Here is a 22,884-nt window from a genome sequence, read left to right as displayed (position 1 = left end):
GTTGCTGCTTTCACTGATATTATATTTGACAGATGACAGATTTTTACTTTTTTTTTTTAAGACAGATACTTAGTTATCAGAGTTGTGAATCTGTGACTTTTAAGACCTTGAACTTATTTTGTCAAAACAGCCCAGATGGCTACCTGATTCTGCAGTGGAGAGAGGAGAGAGGAATCCTCTCTTCATAGACTGAAATTACCAGAGTTTCTCAGAAGTTTGTTTTTTTTATTCACCTCCAGGCATACATTGTCACATTAGTAAATGTTTTTAGTGGATTCTCATACTCCTGGGTCTGTCAGCTACACTTTATCTCATATTGAGATATATTTTCTAAACACATTATTTTTCACCTTTTTACCCTTCAGATGTCTTTTATTCACAACTATACACCCACACAATTACAGTGCACAGAATGACATTGATTTTGTTGTAGTCAAGTTGTAGAGGAGAAAAAATGTTGCATTTTGTTGACCATCCCCAAATTTAAACAACTTATTTTTAGAATTCTCACAATGATAGGTTTTAATAACACAACTATTGGCAGTTAGTTCTGATACTGTGTATGGATCCAGAGAGATCTAATTTTAAAATTTTAATTCAACTTCTTTATTTCAAGTTAGATCATATTTCATTTTAAAAAAGTCAGTAGAACTAACGTTAAATATTAAGACATGATAGTCTGTGCTAATGTTTAATTTGATAGATGGTTACTTACTTCTGGAACAAGTGTTAACTGATGCAGTAAAGAGTCCTTTCCATTTTAATGATTTAACGGATGCATCTTCTTAATTTCAATTTACCATAAAGGAAAACCACTGATATTTTAGGGACATTCAAAAATTTTAATATCTTTGTTTCAGTTACTACTCTACATACTCCTCTTTATTGTTTACAAAAGAGCAAATGATAATATTTTATGTACTACTGACTGTAAGTAATTCCAACTCCTCTGCAGAAGATAGAAAAAAATAGTGAATTACTCTTTATTTCAATTTAGGTAATGCTTAGAAAGCATTTTCTTTACTTGGGTAACTTTTGTTGAAAGTTCAGGAATTTATAAACTGAAATGAAATAAAAGATTTCAAACAACTCTAAAAATCTAGGAAAATATTATATTGAAACTACGAAATCCATAGGCAATGTGAAGAGTCCTGGTTTCTGGAAGGGAAAAGAATTATTTAAACCTCAGTGTGGTTTTAGTGGTCCTATTTATATATATACACATATATATACATATATATACACACGTATATGTATATATATATATACCTATTTCAATATATTAATAAATTTTTAAATAAATATATAAAATGTATATAATATTTATATTTGGATTTTTACCTATATTAATGCATATCTCTCTCTGTATGTATATATATATTTTATACATCTACTGAAAATATTTCATCTAAGAAAATCCACCAAAATTCAAGGAAAATTAACTAGGAAAATAAATTTTCTATGGCAGTTGAAATCTTCTATTGATAGTACATAAACTCTAGAGTGTATAGGACCTTCAAAATACTTCATTTTGATAAGGTCAAATCATTAATTTGTTAACCTACACATCTGTATGCTTCATAGCTACCAAACAGCTTAATATGTTAATCTGTTCTTAATATGACAATCTGTTCATGTCAGAATGACAAAACAACTGAAAGAAAGACCTGGAATAAAACACTTGTTCACATTCAGAATATTTAGTGGTATTAAGATTAAATGTTGGAACATTTTGTTTCCTCTTGGAAAATTGTTGACATGGAAATGTTCTCATAATATACTTGGGCTTTTTTATTAAATTATTTATATTTTACTGCTGTGAAAATCCTTTCACAATAATTGAATGCAATTAGCCATTCAAGTTAGATTATTAATAGTTTTGACCATTATAAAGTTTACTGTACATTAAAGGAAACAAACCTGATGTGGTCTAACTTTAGAAAGTAGATTTTAAATGTTAAAACTAATAGTGTCACTGACATCAGATGCATTGGATTTATTTCTGCTGGAAGATTTATTCCCATTTCCTTCTCTCCCTCTTCCCTCACTCAGCATTTTCAACTTTTTTTTTAGTTCTAGGAGGTAATTTTACATTTCAGAGGGGTGATTTTCTACCATTAGAAAACACAAGGAAAGAAATAATTTTGATAAGAAAACAACAGGCAGAGGAAGAGAACTAGATAATGAAGTAACTAAATATGGCATTTTTTGTCTACCCTCACACTCAAATTTTCCCATGTACTTTCTAATCAACCTGCATAAATTATTATGCAGAAATATATTTTCTTTCTGTCTATCTTTATTCTCTTTAACCGAAATTGGGAATTGTTCATTATTTAGTTACTGAGAACACTTGCATTTGTGAGAGAAAGCATATCCTCATGGCCTTGAGGTTATAAACGCAGAGTAGTTATTTAATTTTAATTTTAACGTTAATTTTATGAACTGGCTAGGTATATGTTCAGGCATAAAATATGTGAAATACAGCTGCTGTGGTCTTTAAATGTTTCTCCCTGGTCTATTATTTGTAAAAACTAACCACACCATATGCATGAAGACTGAATAACATGCTGGATAACCTCCTGCCTAAAGATAGGAAAGTTACTATTTTTATAATAGGAAAAATAAATCCAAAATTCTGCTTTGGAATATGAATATGCAAGTGACCCATGCAAGATATTGTGTCAGAAGTTATTTCTTAGTGTTAAATGAGATGATACCGTTTTTACTCATTCCCAGTATAGATAAGGTTCGGGACGTTTGGCATTACTCTTTAAAATTAAGTCCAAGATTATCTAATTTGAGAAGTAAAAATACCTTTTGCAAAGTATCCCCCAGTAAATAAGGAGTCAAGTCTATTTAATGAAAAGTTAATCTTCTAATGATTCTTCAAGTAAGAAATATTAAATTTTCTGAACTACCTTTTTAATTCCCAGTTACACTTTCTCCACTTTAGTTCCAATGAATGGATCTCTTTATACTTTAAAACATTGATTGCTTTATTTGTGTACTGTATCAGTAGCAGTATGAGAAAGCTGAAAGAATTATTTTTTTTCCCCATTCACAAGCACCAGGAAATGATTAAAAATATATCTCTGTTCAACAAAAGGTTTTCACTTAAATGCAGCTGAGGCAATACACCTTGCATACTAGGGAATATTATTCTGTGGAATTTGTTAATGTGCAAAATCACTAATTAGTACCAAAGAGATTCTCAGTTATGTAATTTGTTTAGATCTTTATTATGGGAAATTTCAGTACCATTCATATTTAAAAGAAAACTTCATAAAAGTGCCCTGAGAACCATGGTGTTCAAACCTTCAAAGTCTGTCTGAAAATTGTCAGAGCAAACGTAGAATAGCAGTGTGAATACTGAAGTGTTTCTAGCATTGATATATGTTGTATTGTGTGTTTCTTTCTAATGTACTTACTTGCTTTGTTTTATAGATGTCAAAATGCATTTTTTTTTTGTCTGGATCCAGTCAATATGAACATTGAATGAAATTTTCTGAATATGTAGAAGAAACACAGAGAGGAAAGTAAAGTAGTTAGAGTGGAGAGCGAGGGATTGTAAGAGAAGGATTTAGCTGACAAGATGGGCAGTAATAAGGAGATTGAACCTGGAGGGATTCTCTTGAATAATTCTGACTTCTTGTATGATACATACCCCGGTTGGAATCTAGTCTGTGCTAGTTGGATTGAACAGTCAGCCAGGACAAATTTCTTTCCCAGGCTGAACAGTCTGAATTCTCTCAGCTTTCCTGCATAGGACAGGTGCTCCATCCATCTATTTATCTTCACGGCCCTGCTCTGGACCTTCTGTAACAGGTCTATGTTCTTCCTGTGTTGACGCCTCCAGATCTGGACTCAGCACTCCAGATGGGATCTCACAAGGGCGGAGAAGAGGAGCAAAATTGCCTCCCTGGCCCTGCTGCCCACACTGCTTTTGATGCAGCCCTGGATACAACTGGCCTTCAGGGCTGCAAGAGCACATTGTTGGGTCATGTCCAGTCTCTCATGCATCAACACCGCCAGGTCCTTGGCAGGGCTGCTCTCAATCCATTCATCTTCCAGGCTGTATTGATGCCAGGGGTTGCCCTGAGCCAGGTACAGCACCTTGCACTTGGCCTTGTTCAATTTAACGACCTTCTCATAGGCCATTCCTCAGGCTTGTCCAGGTCTCTATGAATGGTATCCTATCCCTCTGATGTGTCAGCCACAGCACTTTGCTTCTTGCAGTCTTCAAACTGGCTGAGGGTGCATTCAATGCCTCAGTTTATATCATTGATGAAGACGCTAAATAATACTGATCCCAGTATGGACCCCCAAGGGAAACCACCTTTCCACAATGTCTGTCAGAACACTAAACTATTGACCATTACCCTCTGGACACAACTGTCCAAGCAATTTGTCATCCATTGAACAGTTCACCCATAGAATCCATTTCTCTTCACTTTAGACAGAGGGGTGTTGTGAAGGATCCCATCCAAGGCTTTGCATAAGTCCAAATAGATGACATATGTGGCCCTTTGTTGATTGATGCAGTTGGTCCACCACTAGGTTGATTAGAGAGGACTTGCCCTTGGTGAAGCTGTGCTACTGCTCCAAATCACCTCCCTGTCATCCATGTGGCTTAGCACAGCTTCTAGGAGGATTCAGTTCCATGGTTTTCCCAGGCACAGAGGTGATGCTGACAAGTTCGTAGTTCCCAGAATCCTCCTTTCTACCCTTTCTAAAGATAGGTAAAATCTTTCCCCTTTTCCAGTCACGTGGGACTTTGCCTGACTGCCATGACTTTTCAAGTATCATGGACAGTGGCTTGGCAATTACATCAGCAAATTCCCTCAGGACTCTGGGACGCAGCTCATCAGGTCCCATAGACTTCTTTATGTTCTGGAGGTCATGAACCTGAACTTCTCTGACAGTGTAAGGGACTTTGGTCTTCCAGTCCCTGTCTTGAAGTCCATCCACATGAGGGGTGTGTGCCAGCGAAGACTGAGGCAAAAAAGATTGGAAATAAAATTATGAGATCTGTTGTTCATTTATATTGTCAGTAATATCAGCGACCTCTTATGCTCTAATTTAGTCAGTATACTAAGAGCACTCCACAGTCCTCAGGTCCATACTTAGAATGCTTAAAAAGCACACCTTAGTGCTTTTCAACCTAAATATTAGGGAAAGAATAGAGGACAGCGCGGAAAACATGCTGCTGTATAAATCAACCTTCACCTTGACTCCAGCTGTTGCTCTGGCCTCTCAGTATTTCCAAAGAATAGAGCAAAGTTGAAGAAAGTTCAGAGAAAGCAAAGGTAGCAAACACATATCCATGTGTTTCTGATTGAAAGTGATTGATCTGTGTTGTAACCTGCAGTTCAAAAAATGAATATATCTGTGGGAGGAGGCGAGATACACAGACGGTAAAGTTATGAATCACCATTGGAAATATTTATTAGATCTCTTTTGGATGTCAGAGTTGAGGCACATACTTTATAGTGATTTACCCAAAGTTACCAGAATGTTACCAGTGGAATAGGGCACCAGGTCTTTTGAGCCCTAATCCAGGGCAGTTGGAAGCTAGGTAACATTAACCCTTCCACTTCTCACAAAGCTAGCTGAATTGCTTCGATAATGCTGGTTTAGTTTATAGTACTGCCTTGGTACACTATGATATATGAAAATATTTGTGAAGAGAATCTTTGACTTGAAGGACATATATTCAAATTAAATCAGGCTGACTCAAATTCAAAAGGGAAGAGGGATATTGACTTTGTGAAAGTAAAACAAACTGCTGCTTTTTGTATTTTTCTTCACCTGTGACTCCTTTTCCTTCTCAGTTAATAGTAAACTTGGGATTAAAAGCCATACCTTTTAATTCCTAATATATATGTCTAGTGTATAAGTGTAACAGGCAGATAACGAACACAGATTTGTAATTGAAGATAAAAGAAGAAATGATTCTTCATTTGTTTGGTGGGTAGTTTGGCTTTTCATGAAAGATGTATAAGGCTTACATGCTTAAATAAAATTTTTCCCTAGAAAGTTCTCAAACCTATATAATTTAAACAAATTAATGATAGAAACATTACAGTTTTGAAAGAAATTTCAATTATAATAAATTAACCATCTGTTTGTTGAAGCCATTGGAGCACACTCTTTTGATACTTAGAGCAAACCAGTCAGTAGTACTTAAGCCAAGAATCATTCAAATTCCCAGTGACTGTAGTGGGAAATTATGAATATTAACCAACCTGAAAGAAATTGACAGAATCACAGAATGGATATCATAGAATCATGGAGTCATAGAATGGTTTGGGTTTGAAGGGACCTTAAAGCTCGTCTTGTTTCAAACTCCTGTCATGGGCAGAGACACCTTTCATTAGACCAGGTTGCTCAGAGCCCCATCCAGCTTGGCCATAGTAATGTTGGAAGCGACTACAGTGGAGTCATCTGGCCCAACTCCCTGCACAAGCAAGATCATCCTAGAGCACATTGCAGAGGATTGTGTCCAGATGGTTCTTGAATATCATATATTCATCCTTATACCACTTGTGGAGGCTATCACAGTCATTTTTGTGTGCATAATTAATATTTCAATATCCCATGGTTTTTGTACAGAGGCAAAATGTCTCTTTTTTTACTCTGTACTCACTTTTCCTAGAATTAATGTGATGTGGGGTTTTATTTGTTTATTTGTTTGGTTTTGAGGGGGTTTTAATTTATTATTTCCTCAGGGAACAAATTTAGTGCTGAAAACTCTCATTCACTGCTATCCAGCAACTTTTTCTTACGTGAAAGAAGTTACTTTGGAACTCTGTAGAATCTCTAAGAAACTCTCACCTCTGTAGAGATAGTCATACCATTTAATTTAGGTAAAGTAAATATCAAGCAATGACCATAAAACTGCTGACAGTTGTGAAAGTGGCTAAATTCTAAGATGCCTTTCAACCTCAACCATTCTGATGAAGTCTGAAATGTTCAGATATGGTGAGAAACCAGCTGTCTCAAAATTTGCCATTTTTTAGTTCTATCATCCAAGAAGTGTAAGAAGTATCCAAAACCTGCTGCTGTTTCTGAAAAATCACAGAATCACAGAATTGTAAGGGTTGGAAGGGACCTCTGGAGATCATCCAGTCCAACCCTTCTGCCAAGGCAGGGTCACTTAGAGCAGGTTACACAGGCGAACGTCCAGGTGGGTTTTGTGCGTCTCCAGACGCAGGCTCCCTGGGCAGCCTGTTCCAGTGCTCTTCCACCCTCAGTGTAAAGTTCTTCCTCCTGTTGAGGTGAAACTTCTTGTGTTTAAGTTTATGGCCATTGGTCCTTGTCCTTTCACTGGGTACCACTGAAAAGAGTCTGGCACCAACTTCTTGACACCTGCCTTTGAGATGTTTATATGTATTGATGAGATTCCCTCTCAGTCTTCTCTAAACTAAACAGTTCCAGCTCCTGCAGTTGCTCCTAATAAGAGAAATGCTCCAGACCCCTCATCCTCTTTTTTGCCATCCACTGCACCCTCTTCAGTAGCTCCTTGTCTTTCCTGTACTGAGGAGCCCAGAACTGCGCACAGCACTCCAGATATAGCTGCACTAGGGCCGAGTAGAAGCGGAGGATCACCTCCCTTGATCTGTTGAATGGCAGCACAGCCTTCAGGTGTATCAGTCACTCCCCCCAGTTTCATATCATCAGCAAACTTGCTGAGGGTGCATTCAATTCCTTCATCCAGGTCATTGATAAACAAGTTGCATAAGATTGGACCCAGTATTGATCCCTGGGGATCATCACTGAGTACAGGCCTCCAACTGGATTCTACTCTTCTGATCACAACCCTCTGAGCTCTGCCATTCAGCCTATTCTTGATCCACCTCACTGCCCATTTATCTAACACACATTTCGTGAGTTTACCGACTAGGATGTTACATAAGACAGTGTCAAATTACCCTGTTTTTAGATATGCCAGTGTATCATTTTCTTGTGGAAGTTGTCTTTGTGAGCATTTCTCTGGGCAACATAAAGGGGAAGAAAGATGCAGTAACTGAGCTATTTTGGATATTAGGAACCATTTTGGCTATTGAACAAGAACATTATCATTGTTATCATTGTATCGCAGTGCAAAATTGCCTGAAATGCTCACTAAGGCAATGCATATGTAATTCTTACAATGATTTTGAAATTTTAGTGTGTAAGCATTTACCTTAGGACATCTTGAAATTGTTGGCCAATGGATCACTGGGGTCATCTCACAGGGAAGATTTTTCTCAGGCGAAGCTCTTGTTTTGCACTGGATGCCAATTCATAGCTTAAAAGTTCACTAACTGCCCACTTGATGCTGACAGCACACAGTGTTCAGCAGGAAATAGCTTTATCTCTGTAAACTCTAGGTGGATTTTGAATCGGTTTTTATACCAAAGAAACATTTTTCCTTGCCAGAGAATTGTTTTCATCCCACTTAGGACCTGACCTTTCTTTAAAAGTATTATTTTTCAGTCTGTCCTGACCTTTTAGATAAAACCAAAAAATAAAAGACAGTAGTTTCATTTATAAATCATTCAACTTTGCTTTATAATTAACATTTATTCTGCTTAGAGATTAACTTTATTTATTCTGAGTGAGAAATAAGGGAAAAATAACACTTCTTGTTAAATGTAATGCTATGCTTTGCTCATAGGCATTGTATGAATATGAGACAAGCATAGGCCAACAGCTTCCTGAAGGCTTGAGAGCTCGGGGATCAGGGTTGAGACTGGCAGTGCAGGGCTTTTCAGCCAGTGTTGGTCCCCCTGCTGCAGGGAGCAGAGGAGGCTGCATCTGGAGGCAGACCAAACCTTGGGCTTTGGGCATCTCCATGGAAAACAGGACAGGCCAAGGCCAGGCAGGGACATTACCGCCATGGCTAGGTAGAACAGGAATGTGGGAAGAGGGGGACAAACACTGCTGTGGCATCACTGGGACAGGGAGTCACGGCTTCAGCCTTGAGGCCATGGACCCATAGGCATGGGTGGTGGGAGGCCCCAGGAAGGCTGGGCAGTCCTGTTTTGGCCCATTAGAGCCCTCAGAGTCCTGACAGTCATTGGAGAGCACTTCAGTGGTGTAAGATACATAGAGAAAATAGTGTATGTTTGGCATACAAAACTTACAGACCAAAAGTTAGTTGGGTTGTAATGGACTTACATAATATAACGTTTGCCACATAATCTTGTTATCACCAAAGGGAACACAATTTATTGTTATTCTAATTAATGTTTTAATGGTCTGATAGTCTAAATTATCTAATATAGAAAAGCATCAATAATAACAATAATGCATTTATAAAAGTTAAGAATTGCCTTTCTACTCTCCTCTGTATTTCTTTTGTCTTATTTTCACCCTTTTCTTTGTGTCCCTGGGTGGGGATTACAATGAATTGAAAGCATCCAAAGATCTGTTAGGAGGAGTTTGACACTCCTGGACATGAAGAAATGAACTTCCTCTTCATTCTTGGAGTTCAATTATTCATTTTTTTGGTATATTTTCTTAACATAGTCTGCTTCTTTCTCATTGTTCTTTACTAAAATATGAAAGTTGCACATTAGTCTCTCTTAGCCTCACTAAGTATGTTGCTTGCTATGCAGGGCTTATGTAGCTTTATCACATCATTACTGTATGCAGTATTATCAGAGCACAACATTCCTGAAATGCCATTAGGTCAAGAAATATTCACTTGACACCTATGAATTATCAAAAATAGTGAAAACAACCTCAGGCCAAGGCAAGCCCACATACAGAATTTATGTGTCAATGTAAATTCTGTGGCCTTGTATTACTAATGGCAAAATTTACTTACTACTTATACTTACTTATATATACTTACTAGTCTGCAGTCTCTGTTAATTTTGTGAGACATAGGTAAGGTAAACAATGAAAAATACATGCTTAAGTATTAAGATTTGTATTCAAGATACCTTTTCTGCAACCTTGTCTACCATTTGGCAAGTAAATGAACAAACTTTCTAAGGAGTTTACATTATTTCTAACAAGTACTAATCTGTTTAAAAACATGTAATAATTTAAAAAATATATTAAATATATTAGCTATTAAAATAATCTTCCCCATAGTGAAGATTACTATATTGGATAATTTATCTTAAATTAGTTTAGCAATCTTCTGTAATAATTTTAAGTCAAATAGCTTCTTGATGCCTAATACTGGATTTAGAATCAAAAATATGGGCATTTAGCTTGCTTAGGGCAAATATTAGTTAGACACTCAAGAGCAATGGTACAAACATTTTTTGCTGTTAATAATAAGTGAAAGAGATTATTACTGGGTTCAAGATTCATTATTTTCTCATGTATCTGAACTTCATTGAAAATATTAAAAAAAGGAGTGTCAGAGTCATATCAATATATAGTTCAAGGTTTAGCAAGTATTGTTCTGTCTGAAACTGTATATTTGATTTTAAAAAGCCACTTTGCTTGCTTATAACATTGAACAGATATTAGGCAACTAATACTAATATTCCTCTGGGAGTAAGAGGAAAGTGAGAATTTAATTTTATTGAAAAGAAATGAGAGCACTACAATATGATGGCGTATCCATGGTGATACAAGAAACAGAATTAGAAGTCAGAACCTTTAAATTTTAAGTGTATCTTTTTGTTAAATGGTTGCTATATAAATTTTAATGTACATAGTCTTTATAGTAATCATTCTTTTGGATTTGCTTATTTGATGTTATCCTATCCTTAAAAAGGGGAAATAACACTCCTGCACTATGATTCACAAAACTTTCAAAATTAGAAAGAAAATAAATATGTAAGACAATATTGGCAAGGCTTTTTACTTGACAAATACAATAAAGGTATTCTTTTTAAGGCCAAGAGATGTGAATACTTTCCTTTCCCAGCATTATATCATTCCTTTCATTAATTTTTGTAATATTATTGAGAGTCTTGAAGAATTTTTAAGTAGTATTTTTGTGGATTTTTTTGTATGTTTATGTTTGATTACACAGATTTATGTTACATTGATGCATATGTCTTTTGAAAAAAAAGAAAAGTATGACTATATGAAAATAATTATTTTGTATTTCAAATCACTCCTTTCTCATTTACTAACATTCGTGTTAAGTTTTGGTTTTGTTTTTTGTTTTTTTCTTAAAAGTAACAGGCTTTTCAGAAAGTACTTTCTCACTTTAAGTAAACCAACTGAAAGAACATTATCCATATGTGCACATATGTTGGGCATTTTCATATTTGCTTCTATTGAAAAAACATATATTGCTGCAATAAAAAAAAAAAATGGTAGCACTCTGTCCATGTCCTGATTTTAGTAGTAAGAAAACAAATCAGGTTAGAGCTGTTTGGCAATTTGTCTGAATTTCAGATTTCCAAATGTAATCAGTTTGCTAAAATTAAGATTCATAAATTTACCATATTTTTGGTATCTACTTAAAAAAGGTGATCTTAAGTTCACTGAGAGAGGCATATGGAAGATCACAGAGATATGCATTTGTCTGTACTGAAGTATGACATATCCCCTGCATCACTGAAAATTTCTGGTTGTTGCTTAATTGTCACTTTCAGACTGTTTTGGTATGTCTTACTGCAGCAATTGATTTACGTGTAAAACTTTACACAAAAAATAGAGAAAAAGAGAAGAAAGAGGTAACAATAAAGAGGTTCAAAAAAAGAGAGCAGAAAAAGGCAAGTTTAAAAAATTCATAAGACAATGCAGTAATGCAAAAAGGCAAGTTCTAGTACCAAAAGGAAATAAAAATGAAATTCTGAATCAACTCTCACAATTGTGGACAACACGAAAACAAAAGGAACCAGAAGGACTTTTTTAAAATTCTGGCTACACAGCTTTTGGAGTCTTTGCTATTTGTATAAGTTCAGGAATCATTGCCTGTTTGAACTAAAGTCTAGAAATTTGCTTTGAACTGTATCTTTTTCAGTCATGTGTTTCTTTAAAACTACAGTTTTATTTCTTTTCTGAATAGCTGGAAGTTGAAAATAGATTTTGTCAGATGAGTATTTTATGGCAGCCATTAATACTGATTTTATGTTCTAAAATATGTGTTTTATGTTATGTTTATGTATCTGTTTCTTTTCTATTACAATTTGATCCTAAGAACAGGTAAAGATACTAGAAATGTATGAATAATAAACAAAGTGATTTTTTAAAATAATAAGTCTGGAATGACATATGTTAAAAGAGTCAAATAAGCTGTAATGTCTACACAAACTTGAAAATTCCTTTAACAGATACAGAATATATTCTTCTAATTAGGTTTCTAACTTTATTGGAAATTTTTTGCAAGCATCAGATACTTAACGACAGAGAACATCAAAGAGAACAGTTAATTAAGATAGGGGAAAAAAAAAAGCATCTTTTTAATAGAATGCACGGGTCACTCCAAAATTAGTTAAGTATAGGAAGTTTTAAGTAAGGCAGTTAAATAAGCCTTGACTAAAAGTCCTTGAACATTTGAAAGAAGAATGAAGATACAGTTATTATTCTTTTTAAAAATTCTATTTATAATTGTAACTACCTCTTTTTCTCTTTAATGAAGTATGCATTTATTTTTTTGCTTGACTGTCTACACTTCTTTCCCAATTACCCATTGCAAAATGATAGACTGGCTTCTTGCTAATAAGATAGACAGGAAAAGTCCCAGGCTGACCTCATGACAGTCACCTTATTAGCACCTTCCTGTAGTCTGAGTCCCGTTTAGGGTCATCTGCATTAATGACCTTTAGCCTTGTTTGGGAAGTCTGTGGCTGGATCATATGTGTCACAAGAACTAATAAAGTCCTGTACCTTTATTCATCCTGAATAAACAGGACAGTGAATATTTCTATTTGCTTTCACATTTTGACTCAACATGGTTCTTAGGAGCTAATCAGCAAAACAAACTCTAATGAATTAGAATAGCTGTTGGACAGTAGCCTTAGATCCCATTTGGTCTTATGAACAATTTGCTTGTTTTTATCTGTTCTTCAAACACTGAAATAAAGAAAAATTAAATTTAGAATATAGTCATAAATGGGCCAGACTTTCTAGCTAGAGTGCAGGAACAAGTGGTATACTACAGATGTCTATTCTGATACAAGTTCTCTTCAATGTGTTTATCAATGAGCTTCAATCAATGACAGAGAGCAGTCTCACTGGATTTGCAGATGACACCAAAATATCAGTCATTATAGTCAAGGACCAACAGTCAATATAGTCGAGGACAGGCTTGCCATAGGGACACAGACAAGTTGGAAGAATGAGCCAACAGAAATCCAGTGAAAATCAGCAAGGGTCAGTGTAAAGTCCTGTAGTTGGGTAGGAAGAAACCTTGGCAACAGGACTGTCCGATAGCAATGACCTCTGCTGAATAGAGCCTGTGTGTTGTGGCAGACAGCAGGCTGAGCAAGACAGCAGTGTGCCCTGGAAAGAAAGAAGGCCAAAAGCGTCCTGAGTTATATTAATAAGAATGTCATCAGTAGATTTAAAGGGAAGGATTTTTGTCCTTGTCTCAACACTTCTGTGACCATAGCTGGAATAGTACATTAAGATTTGGGCTTCATGACAGGGAAGATGAGTTTTTCAGTGAAGCAAGTTCAGTGGAGGGTCACCAAGATGGTTGGGAGCTGGAGCACTTACCCTGTGAGGGAAGGAAGGCTGAGCAAACTGAGCTTTTTCAACCTAGAGAAGAGGGGACAACTTACAGGAAAGCTTTCCCAAGTCATAGTCCTCTAAAAAAATAAAAGATCATTTTCAACAAGGATTTTCACTCTGTTAGATACCGTTTTCTGCCTTATTTTTGTTTCTGGTGAATGCTTCTCAGAGTGGGCAAAGGTATTTATTATCTCCCTAGATTGTGCCCTCAGGAATCACTCATAAAAAGTTAGTCCATTAGATTAATTGCTAATTGAACTTCCACTATGAGTTTATCTGGGGTAAATTTCCTTTGGTATCATGTTTACAACAGGACCCCTGTGTATACTTGTAGCATATTGCATATGCAAAGTGTGTGCATCTAGCACAGATTCATAATCTATTTTTGGAACTTTGTTTCAGGCAAATGTCAAAGGCTCTTGCCTCTTTTCTTTACTAAAAATGATCCTGGAATCAAGAACAACTTCCACTTCTTTATAAATAGAAAGGCTTATGGGTCTCCCATATGTTTGCATTATCCTAAGTTTTAACAGTTGCAACACTTTTGAGTAGTGTCTTGTTAAGACTAGTTTTCTGAACGGAATTTCTCTGTAGATCATCAGCTTGATCTCTTTTCACTTCTACATAGCTCTAAGTTTTTACGAGTAAATACCACTTCCAATCTTTCCTTGTGTAAGGAGGCTAATTTGACACATGAAAGGTCCTCAGTTTTACTGGCTTTTGTCTGTTCTCCTTCCACAGAGACTTGCTTAGAGAAATGCTGGTCCAGTCTAGTAGGTCTCAGACTGTTTTGTGTGGGTTGGTTGGGTTCTCTTTCTTTGTGACGCCATGCCCTAAACAACAATTACTCTTTTTAACCCACTGTCCTCACTGCTTCCTCATATGATTCAGCCTAGCAGTTCCTCAAACTACACATCTTTTCTGGCTGATTGTGAATTCAAAGTGATTCTCTGCCTCTGAGTTGACTTCAGTAGACTGCAAAATTTTGGTTTAAGCTTTTCCCAAAAAGCAGAGATCAATCTTCCTTTCTTCCGTTTTGTGCCATTTATCATTAAAAGCTTTTCGTTCCTTTTTTTTCTTTTTCTTTTAAACCAGAGTATTAAAGTAAAACAATATAGGAGTATTTCTTTATTACATAGAAAAATACAATATTTAAAATAACCTCTTTGACAAACTGAAACGTCAGATGTTACTGGACAACACTGAAGTGGAGAGTATGGATTTAAAACGCCCATGCAACAAAGGTGCTTCAATTAGTCTAAGACTGTTTTCCCAAAATAAAGACCCCAAAATTCATACTTTTGCAGATTAAAAATTATATATACGGAAACATTGATGGATCTTTTCTGTGCAGTAGCTGATACTTACAAGATTGCTTATACATAACATTATTTTTTTCTCAAAATCTTCCATGTAAATCAAGCCATGTTTTTTAACTTTACTGATCTTCTGCATGAGTTCTTCAGTGTAAATGAATGTGAAAGCCTAACAAGTTAGGTGTTCTGTTTGAAAATTGCCTCTGTGTCAAAGCAGTACTTTTCAATGTGTAAGCTTTGTAGCTTTAAGTAAGTTTAATTTTTCTTGCTTTTTTCTTTTGAGATGAACTCTCCTTTAAGTTTTTCTCATTTAAAGTGCTGTGCCTATTTAAATAAATAGGATAGACCATGACATTTGATTGAGATTCTGAATATAGTTTTGCTTTGACCTTGATATTGGAAGCAGATGAATGCCTGTTCTTGTACATTTGCTTGCATGATAGAGATATGTTCACATAGATTTTGTTTTAATAGTAGTGATTATGTAACATACATTAAGTTTTCTTTGTTTTAAACAACATTTTTCTGTTCCAAAATATCTCTTGGCCATGCATTTGTATTTTCTGTGTTTTAAACTTGATACCAGTCTGTCAAAATTTATTGTATACTGAATCATAAGTAGTCTAGATTTTGATATTATGCACTGTTGTGACAATTTTCTTCTTTTATTATGAAATAAAGAATAAAAAATGTCTAGATCTATTTTAGTTACTTATATCACTGTCATCATAGGACAGTAAGTAGTTTTGAGTTTGGTCTCTGACACATAAACCTGGAGCTTACATGGTACTGCTAAGGTTTTTTAGTTTTGCAGGGGAAACCACCACTATGATTTAGAAGAGCTGTATTACACAACTGATGTTAGGACATTGAATGTCAGATAGCAAAAATAGTATTTACCCACATCAGCTTTATTTGTTTTCTTTATAAAGCTAACATATACTGTTATGTTAGTATTTTTAATAGTATGATAAAATAAACCATTTTTAGCCTAAAATTTCTGCAGTAATCAAAAGAGACTATTAGCAAGACTGAGTATTTTTGATATGAGAATCTCTTCCATTAATTTATACAGAACATTTGAGAACTCTGTCAAGAGATGTGATATACCTTGTGCATTAAATATACTATATAATGCTTAGTTAAGACTCCTCTGGGAGTCTCATTTCCATTTTCTAGTGGACAGGTTTTTCTAAAAGTGTGAAAACTCTCGTTGCTTTCCATCCTGACATCACCCACTACATTTAAAGGACAAGTCTCAAAGTATGAGAAGAGAGCGCAGAACCAAAAAGAGAAGTATGGAATATTATTGTTTGAATGACTGTTCAAGGGGCCCTAATCATTATTATGAAATAAAAAAGCCATGTTTTAAAGATACTAGTAAAATATAGTACAGTTTGTGCTACATCAGCTTTGTTCGACTATGGTTTTATGGTGAATTTTGTTATGCATTGCCCAGTCAATTATTCGTTCCAGTCAAGATGGAGTTTCTACTCTATTAAGATATTCTAAATGCTTACAGGTGAGAGACTTGGCTTCCAAACATTTGCAGCCAAATGTGGGGGATGGGGAAGAAAGAAAATGTTAACAAAATATGGAAAAATTGGCCCTATATTTTGAATAGTAGGGACCTTAAAAATGCTAACAATATTTTCACAAGCAGTGCATGGACAATTTTTTAGCTTATTGAAACATTTTATATGTGAGGGTTTTTAGTAAAATAATCTGGTCTATTACAGAATTTAGAGCGCAAAAAGAGAATTACATACGAAGCCTTTTTACAATGTTAAGTATAAATAATACTGCTGACAAGTTTTGTTTAAATGTGTACCTTTTATTATTCATCTACACCTGGTCTCATGTCAAGTCTAAATGAGCTTTTAGACCCCTGTCAAGGGATCTTTGATGAAAATAATGAGCATATCTGAGAGCCTTATTAGCAACTGGAGTATGGCAGATTTTTCTGCTACTTAGGTTAGTATATAATGCTGCCATTTCACTCCTCAATAGGATGGTTTCCTAGTAGGGGCCCTATTAATGATATAGCTGTATATTTTGCTCTAGCCATGCTCATTTCTGAATGTGCAGGGCTGGAAATTATGTGCTGTCATTAAGACTGGTAAAAAAGTTTAAGTTTTGAGGACATTTAAATCTTAACATGTAATATCACTATTATTACAAAATGTTCACTAGCATTAAACAATGTTCTGATTGCTTCAATTTTTTAAATAAAGCCTTTTGACTTTCCTCTTTTCATGTCAGTTGTCTTTACTATGTTAAACAGAGGGAAATTTAATTTTTTAGATTGATCAAGAAAACACAATTCAAAAGAAAAAGTTAGCATCCAGTACTACTGTGTGTCCTACAGGTTCTTCTACTTTCATCAAAACTGCCTCCACTGGTGAGTTAGAGGAGCATATTGCAGCCACTACTGGTGCCATTACTGTTGCTAGCACATCTGCTGATGTTGCTGTATCCAGTGCAGTGACCACCTGTAGACAATCTGCTGAAGAACAACGAGTACAAGCTATGAATACAAGAAAACCAATTCTGGAGTTGGCTGCTTACAAGGAAGCACTCTCTCTTCCTCAAGCAAATTTACAAAGCACAAGAAGACGACCAAGAAATGCTGAACAGATAGAAAGAGCTAAAGAACTTGCAGTTGTTACTCATAGAGGTATTGGATATTATTTTACTTGTGCACATGTAGTTATGAAAAAATATTTTGTATAAATTAAAAATGAAAGTTCAGGTATCCATTCAGGAAGTGTAATTGAACCAAATGGGAAAGGGATTAAATCTGCCTAAATTTGAGTTCTAGTAGGTCATTCAGATGGAAAAATGAAATTAGTAGTAATATTGTCTTCATTATTTAAATTGTTTTGATTTCTAAAAAGACAAAATGTACATATAAGGAATTTTCTTTTCATGTGGCTTTATAGCTTCTAGCATTATATTTCACAATAAAGCTTAGTGTAAGAGACATCTGATGGAAGTTTTGAGAATTGAGATTAGAATACTCATCTATTCTGCATATTTGATTAGACATAATTAACCATAGCATTAAAAATGTACTTTATAAATAGCTGCTGTTCTAAACCAGTAGGTGATGCAGTTGTATTCGTCTCCCTCCTGCTTAAAACTTCAGCAATATTTTGTTTTTTAAAACATCTGTACATTTTTATTCTATCAAACATGAAATCAATGATCAAAGCAACATTTAGAACACTAGGGAATTCAGCAAATATTAAAGTGCTAAAGCTAAAGATTTTATATATTTCTATATTGAGATGATCTAATCCGCATGCTAAAGTATTAATAATGAACAACATTTGGAATATAAAACAAGCATTGTTTGCTGCGTTAAAAAGTAAATGTTGATATCTGAAACATGAAGGTGACAAAAAGTAATGCTGGAATGTCTTAAGTTAACCAACAGATATTCAGAAAAAAATTGCATGTTGGTGTGTTTTTAGACATACACAATTTCAGAAGAGGATCAGCTTAATTTTGCAGGCTAATGTTGTTGAATACCATTTATTATACATTTTGAATTTTTATTGTGTGCTTCATGTTAATCAATTGTACATGAAAAATTCATAAACACAAATATATTGATGAGAAGCACCTTTTATAGCACAAGACATTTGTAGAAATCTCATTATATGTTTGATTTTTTGTAAAGAAGTTTTATTTGGAATCTGTTGTCTTACTGGATAGTCACCTGGTATAAGTTATTGTAGCTTCATTTACTAACACCTTTTGAAACAAGAGCTGCAGTTCTCCAGAATTTTAAAATATATAATTTAAATAGAGTAACTGAAAAACAAACACTGTATTTGGTTTGCATATGAAATAGAAACAATTAAACAGATGTTTATGTTTCATTTGCATTAATTTCAGTGGAAATCTGAAGTATTTTCTGGTTATTGACTGGTATAAATTAATCAACCGTTTGGTTTGTACTGGTTGTGTGGCTATGCATTAATTTCAAAATGTCTTTGGTCAAGTTTAAAAAAACAGGCTTGTTTTCAGTTATAAGGGAGTTTATGAGGATCTGTATTAATATCTTCTAATTTAAAGATGTAAGAATGTACTACTTTGGCAGCTAAATATGGCAGTAATTGTGATACACATACAGTTTTTTCCCATTTCCTGTTTGGAATCATTACACTACAGTGTCCTCCCCGCTGTTTTCTCAATGTTCCTTTCTTCTCTGACCTATTCTTTAATATAAGATACAGGTATGGCACATAATTCTAAATTATTTTATCATATTGAAGTGCTAAACATCAGATTATGAAAAAAAGGAGAATAATTTAGACACCAAGATACTGCTAAAATAATGTTATGGTGTTTATTTTTCACAAATTAAAATAGTACTACAGGTACGAAAAGGTACACATACAAGTGAAATCAGACTTGTATGGACCTCAGTGGAGAAGAAAGCCCATACCTAGTTCTGTGTGCATTTTATTCCCTCATGCAACATTGAAAGTCTTGATTTTGCTAGCATTCATTATACTAAATATTTAAATTTTTTTCCTGTGTCTGTGACTCACAGAACAGTATATGTATTCATGCTGTTAAAGGGATATTCCTATACTGAGTAAAAATTTACCATTTTTACTCAGCAAACATTTTGATAACAGCCATTAAAGCATACAAATGACCTTCAATAAATAACCTATAATTTTCTTCCACAAAATATTCCTTGCTAAAAAGACACAGACATATTTTGAAGGAATTTTTGTCAATGTGAGATAGCTGTTAATTGACTTGAAGAAATTTCCATTACGGAGGAACGTTCCAGAGGTATTTATATAGAGTTTTCTGTAGGTTACTACTTAAGTATTTTAATCTCTCTTTGAAAATGTATTATGCACAGAAGTCTAAAAACTCTGCATATTAAATAACTATGGAATTATATCTACTTAAGAATTTTATATTAAAACCTTCTAAAATTATTTCTCTGTTTAATAGATATTAAAAATTAGTTTTTACATTGGAAATGCATTTTTTGTAGTGCTCTAGATTGTAATTTAAGAATTACACTCCCAAATTATGCAAATTAATTCATAATTGAGAAGACAAAATTTTATATACTAAATATAATTACTAAAACTTACTGTTTCATATACACACTATGTATGTGTGAATATTTGAAATTGTAAAAATTTATTGTACATATAGATGTAACTGTAGGCTTTTTTGAGAATATTGCTAGTAAGACCAGAATAGTGCAGTTTTATGATACATTAGCATTGATGCAAAATCATAACTGCAGAAAAAGAGTAGTACTGTTGGCTTCCATGCGATTGTTCTGTGGATAAGGTCTTTCAGAATGAGTAGACAATAGCAACACTGTTTTGTTTTGCAAAAATTTTTTTGAAGTTTATGCATGAACGAGATGTATAGAGAGAACTAGAAGTCTATATGTACCCAAAATTCTACTGCTAGGTGTAAATTACCGTACTAGATACACTACCTGGACCTCAACAATAATTTAAATTGTGTCAAAGGCTGGCTGATGAATATCTTCTCTAAGCTTATTAGCTGGATAAAGAAACCCTAGGTGCATTTGGTGGAATATTTTCCTTAAAGGTAGGGAAGTACAAGTATCATTTTATAAGAAAGTAGTGAGATCTCTTGAGGAATACTGTACATGATTATAGTTTCTTCATCAACAAGAATTCAGACTGAATCAGATAAATAAAGGTAATGTAATGGTATAACATTTTCCTGATCATCCCACCTTACAAAATACCGTGTAAGACAGGATGAAAGCATAAATTTTGAAGTAAATGTCAGTATGTACAGAACTTAAATAAGGACAAGTTAGTACATAATATATAAAAATTTTTATTTGGGAGATGAGCAAGAAGAGTTCTTGTTATTGCAACAATGAAGCCTTGTAGAAGGAGGGAGTAACTAAGAATGAGAGGCTTACTTTCAAGATGCACCTTGATAGGCTAAAGAAAAATATATTTAGATAGGATAGCTGATAGTGAAACACAGCACCTTTTGGGTCCTCAGTTCTAATAAAACCAAGTGGTCAAATTCAGAAAAGTTTATCTCTTCTGTTCAGAAGGAGGGGGGAAAAAAGGAGATCCCTAAACCCTTCCACTCAGCTAAACCAAGGAACTTCAAATTCCCAGATTTTAGTAGAAATTCTTTCCTATCGTACAGTCACAGTTTCTAGTATGGTCCATATTTTTCAGATGTGAAAACAAGAAGGCAATTAAACATGATAGACACAAGATAGAAACATGATATTTCCATGTTTTTTTCTTTTTTCTTTTTTTTTCCTGTTAAATATTTAGGAATTGTTGGCTTCATCATGACTAAAGTAATAGAGGATAATCTGACATTTTTGTTTTCTACTATTTGTGTTTCATACAGTTTAGTAATGCTGTTAGTCCTTTTGAATTGTTCTATAATTTATATCAACTACATACTTTACTTATTAAGGCTCTAGAATTTTTATTTGTGTATATGCATTCACCATGAGAGAGATTTTAGAACATTTTCTTGTGAGGGCTTATATAGCATACTTTTACTGTCTAAAGATATGTTAAGAGGCATATGGCCAAAAGCTAAAAGGCATTTGTACAGTATACTTAATAATATGACTTAAATTTTGGTTAGCCCTGAAGTGGTCAGGCAGTTGACTATTGATTGTCATTGGTCCCTTCCAACTATTCTGTTTTTTCTATTCTATTCTATTCTATTCTATTCTGTTCTCAATGTTCATTTTAATATGGAAATACACATACATAGTAATTAAATGGCCGGAGAAACAAATGAGTACCAGGTGCAAACAATGCAAAAAGACCTCTAGTACAGTTCGTAAGTCATAAATTAAATTTAGAAAAAAAAACCAGTCTGAAAAAGAGATACAGTAGTTGAAGAAAAAAAATTGCTTAGCAGACTCAGGCTCAAATAGTGCCAGGAAGTCTTAATGGATGACTCCAGTCATCATCTAGCAGTTCAAAAGTGTCTCAGTGCTTTCTTTAGGAAAATTATTTTCAAGAGACCTCTGGATTCCAAAAAATTTCATGACTCCAAACTTCTCTTTTCAAAGAGCAGAAATGTCACTAAGTATTTGCAAATTTTTAACCATATATTCTCAGTTTGAGGAAATACATATGTTTTGATAATTTTACTTAACTGTTTCTTTACAAAATCTTATTAATTTTACTGATATCTCCATTCTCTTTCTCTATGTTTTCAGCTCTATTTTTTTATTACTTTCCTGTAAGCTTTTATAATTTCTCTGTCCTTTCCCCTTTCTTCTTTAAGAAGAGTTGTCTATCCCAGCTTGCCTTATGCTTTTTGATATCTGGCCTTATATAGCATCTTAGTAATGACCAGGACAAAATGAATCAGGGAGAAAAAATCTTGCTACTGGGTGTTCCCTATTAAAACAGCATTTCTTTTTCCTTCTGTCTTACAGGAGAATTTATGATGGTAGAAGGAAAGAAGATTTTAAGATTTGTTACAGGAAAATAAATAATTTGCTAATAAAACTTTTGAGAACAAAAGCATGTTAAGAGAAACTTATCTTGATTTTTTTTTCTTTTCTTTGAAAGATTATAATGAAAGAGTATGATAGGTCATTACATTGGGATTATTCAATATAAAACTTTTAAGGATTTGTTAGAAAATATGTATTCACATATCCTAATTTTTTGAGGTTTACTTAGAAGGAGCAAGAGGAAAGGAGGAGTAGGGACAGAGAGGTTTTTTGAACAGCTGTTAAATATTTTTAAGTCTAGTAGGTAATCAATGTGCATATGTCCTCAGGGTTTTTTTTTTTTCTTTGTTTTTGTAAGTGAAACCCAGAACTAAAAAGATGAGGGTTGAAGAAAGTAAATGTATTTGGCAGTAAGATTATTGCATTCTATATTTCTAAGATTATTTGTAT

The 22,884-nt window shown here is 34.2% G+C and overlaps 1 protein-coding gene across 6 annotated transcripts in view; it reads left to right on the top strand.

Moving 5' to 3' along the window:
* CSMD3 (CUB and Sushi multiple domains 3) overlaps positions 1-22,884 on the top strand; it is a 612,506-nt gene that overhangs the window by 227,697 nt on the left and 361,925 nt on the right. For 3 of the 6 annotated variants that reach the window (XM_048286479.1, XM_048286478.1, XM_048286477.1), the window contains exon 7: positions 17,326-17,634. The exons of the other annotated variants lie outside the window; for them this stretch is intronic. In XM_048286479.1, the coding sequence (XP_048142436.1) occupies positions 17,326-17,634 (309 nt within the window). The remainder of the gene's footprint in view (positions 1-17,325; positions 17,635-22,884) is intronic. 6 annotated transcript variants of the gene reach the window in all.

Source organism: Corvus hawaiiensis, chromosome 26, assembly GCF_020740725.1.
Source record: "Corvus hawaiiensis isolate bCorHaw1 chromosome 26, bCorHaw1.pri.cur, whole genome shotgun sequence".
NCBI classification, from domain to species: Eukaryota; Metazoa; Chordata; class Aves; order Passeriformes; family Corvidae; genus Corvus; species Corvus hawaiiensis.
Note: the sequence above shows the minus strand (reverse complement) of the source record. Positions and strands in the feature narration are given on the sequence as shown.